The 3,354-nt window shown below is 39.6% G+C and overlaps 1 protein-coding gene across 1 annotated transcript; it reads left to right on the forward strand.

The window, feature by feature from the left end:
- Positions 1-994: 994 nt before the first annotated feature.
- S1PR3 (sphingosine-1-phosphate receptor 3) lies at positions 995-2,137 on the forward strand (the record flags this gene model as incomplete). Its single annotated transcript, XM_079548692.1, has 1 exon — positions 995-2,137. The coding sequence occupies one exon, from the start codon at positions 995-997 to the stop codon at positions 2,135-2,137; it is 1,143 nt and encodes a 380-aa protein (XP_079404818.1).
- Positions 2,138-3,354: the final 1,217 nt, after the last annotated feature.

The raw sequence follows: 3,354 nt of genomic DNA on the forward strand, positions 1-3,354 counted from the left end.
GGGCCACGAGCAGCCAGATCTGGTAGGTAGCAGTCCTGCCCAGGGCTGAAGGGTTGATCTTTAAAGATCACTTCCAACCAAAACTATTCTCTGATTCTGTTTTGTGCATATGCATGTGTTGCATATACAGTATAGAAAAAAAGTAATAGAAAGATGTGATTGGCTATGTTTGTTTAAAAAATGATAGTCGTAGGTCAACTAATTTGAATTTGAAGTAGGATTAGCTTTATCATGAGTGGCTTTCAGAGTGTCTCCTTAATTGCAAGTAGCATAGTTTTGGTATTGTTAAGTGTGGAAAGCTATTTTACGCATTGGCAGTGTGCACAATGGACAAAGTTTGATGCTTTCTTGTGTTCTCTGCTGCCCTAAATCTCTGTGGAAAACTAAAAAGCAGTAATTTTGCCTTGCTACTGTTCAGGCAGTGAAGATGGGGTGGTGCTTTGGCAGTGCCACATACACTCCAGCCTTTCTGAGATTGCAGCAGTTACTGTGCACACAGGCTTGCTGGGAGCTTCTCTCTACTCGTGCTTTCTTTTTTTTTTTTTTTTTTGACTTGGAACTTTTGCAGGTGAAAACACTTACCAACAGTTCTCTACATTGAAATCATATTTCCATAGCAGAATTGAACCCATGAGGAGCAAGACCTATGGCTTCCTCACCACCAGCTTAATAAATCTGTGACCTCAGAACTCAGCCGTAGCCAACATCCCTTTTGGATCCAGGGCCTGTATTACAGCTTGAGCAGTCACACAGTCTATATGGGTGATGTGTGATGACAGCGAGACTTACTTTGCATTTGTTCTTATTTTCAGAACCTGGTTTCTTAGCTGCTTTCCCAAATTAACATGAGAGACTCGCTGGATCTGGGAATATCCAACTGCCTACCCAGAGGAGCACTTGGAGGATTGTGGCTTGATCTCCCTCTTGTGGAACATTACTGGAACTAAATTCTCGTGACATTAAAGAAGAAACATCCAACAGCAGCTAATAAACTATGTCAGCAGTTACTGTGATACCTGCTGCTGTTGTTGGTACTGAAGGAAATGAGGAGATGGACTCTCTGATTGTACTGCATTATAATTACACAGGAAAGCTTATTCTGAGGGAAAAGGCAACTGATAACATAGACCTTACCACTGTTGCATTTCTGATCCTATGTAGTTTCATAGTCCTGGAAAATCTGATGGTGTTGATTGCCATTTGGAAAAACAATAAATTTCACAACCGCATGTACTTTTTCATTGGCAATCTAGCTCTCTGTGATCTTTTAGCTGGAATTGTTTACAAAGTAAACATTCTTATGTCTGGGAAGAAAACTCTAAGCTTGTCCTCCACAATTTGGTTTATTAGGGAAGGCAGTATGTTTGTTGCGTTAGGAGCCTCCACCTTCAGCTTATTAGCAATAGCTATTGAACGACACTTGACAATGATTAAGATGAGGCCTTATGATGCAAATAAAAAATACAGAGTGTTCCTTCTCATTGGAACCTGCTGGCTTATTTCAATCTCCTTGGGTGCCTTGCCCATTCTTGGCTGGAACTGTATAAACAACTTGCCAGATTGCTCAACAATTTTGCCTCTTTACTCCAAGAAGTATGTTGTATTCTGCATTAGTATCTTCATAGCCATTCTGGTAGCCATTGTTATCCTTTATGCACGCATCTACATCCTGGTAAAGTCCAGCAGCCGTAATGTCACTAACCATAATAACTCAGAGCGGTCCATGGCACTCCTCAGGACTGTTGTGATTGTTGTTAGTGTCTTCATTGCCTGTTGGTCACCTCTGTTCATTCTGTTCCTTATTGATGTGGCCTGCCAAGTCAGGGAATGCTCTGTCCTATTCAAAGCCAACTGGTTTATAGCTCTGGCTGTCATCAATTCTGCAATGAATCCTATCATCTATACTTTGGCTAGTAAGGAAATGCGTCGAGCTTTCTTTCGCCTTGTTTGTGGCTGCCTGGTGAGATCCAGGGCAGCCAGATCTTTGCCTATCCAGCCCACACCAGATCACAGCCGAAGTAAGTCCAGCAGCAGCAACACCCAGAAGCCAAAGGATGATTTCCCACAGATTAGCATTCCGTCACGTGTCATTGGGAAACATGAATCTTCATTTTACAATGGAAGCTTCTGTAAGTAAAATATTCCTCAAGACAAGGACCTTTCTAAACTACAAGTGTAGTTTAACTATTCCTGCACTTAAATTTTAGGGGGAAACACTAAACAATTATTTAACTTTAAGGACTTCATCATCAACAGTCATTTGCTTTGCGTATCTTTCAGTAAGGCATCCAGAAAAAACTTTTCATGCTACTCAACAGCCAGTTCAGAGACCATGCACATCTATTGACATTGTGACCGTGATGGCATTACGTTGTGAAGCTGTACTGGACACCACTTGATCCTTCAGGACATCAGTAAAATCTGTTACATTCACTGAATGTTCACAAAATAAGTAAAACTTCAGCATTCACTAAACGCTGCTGATAATTAAAAAATGAGCCTGATTTTGTCTGACTCAGAGAAAAGCTCATTCCATATATTGGGGATTATAATTTTATGTATCTTGCTGTTATGTTAATGGCTTTATTGTATCTGTTATAAATAGCTGTATATTTGTACAATACCTTATTAAAAAGTCATTGACGGGTTAGAGTTAACTGTATTTTAAACATTATATTGTAGTATAGAGTATAAGGTGATGAGTTATAGTAATAGGCAGATGTGTTCTGAGGGGGATTTTTAAAATACATGAAGTAGTAGCTTTAAACTGACAAACTTTGATGCCATATCAATGCAGTATTTTTGTTTCTACTGCTGCTCAAACTTTTCATGTTTAGTGAAGGACAACATGACAGTTGTCACCAACATTTCACGATTTATTTTAAGCATGCAGTAGTAAATAACTATTGTGAGAGGTTATGTATGTTTGCTATTTAAAGCAGTTAAAATGTGACCCAACCATACATAAATCAAGGGTGTGTATTATTTCAATGCATATATTTTTACTTACTATTGTTAGTGTATTTAAACATGCATGTAAAACCCATGTAAACCTGTGTACCTTGTGAATGCACTACCTAAATTGAGATTCTTAAGTTTCTGAAGCAGAGATGTATCATTTCAGAGAGCAGTGAACCACAACCTGGTTCTTGTGGAGTTCCTCGTTCTCCCTCTGGGCATGACCATAACATGGGATTGTGAAATAAATTCTCCTTGGGAAGAGGCCCCACTAGTAGGATGAGATCCCATTTTTTGGCAGGGGGACATTATGCTTCTATCATCTCTGAGCACTTTTGTAGATACAGGAGGGAAGATGTGGTACAACAGAATCATGCTGAACAGCATCTCTCAGTT

This window comes from Tetrao urogallus, assembly GCF_951394365.1.
Source record: "Tetrao urogallus genome assembly, chromosome: Z".
NCBI classification, from domain to species: Eukaryota; Metazoa; Chordata; class Aves; order Galliformes; family Phasianidae; genus Tetrao; species Tetrao urogallus.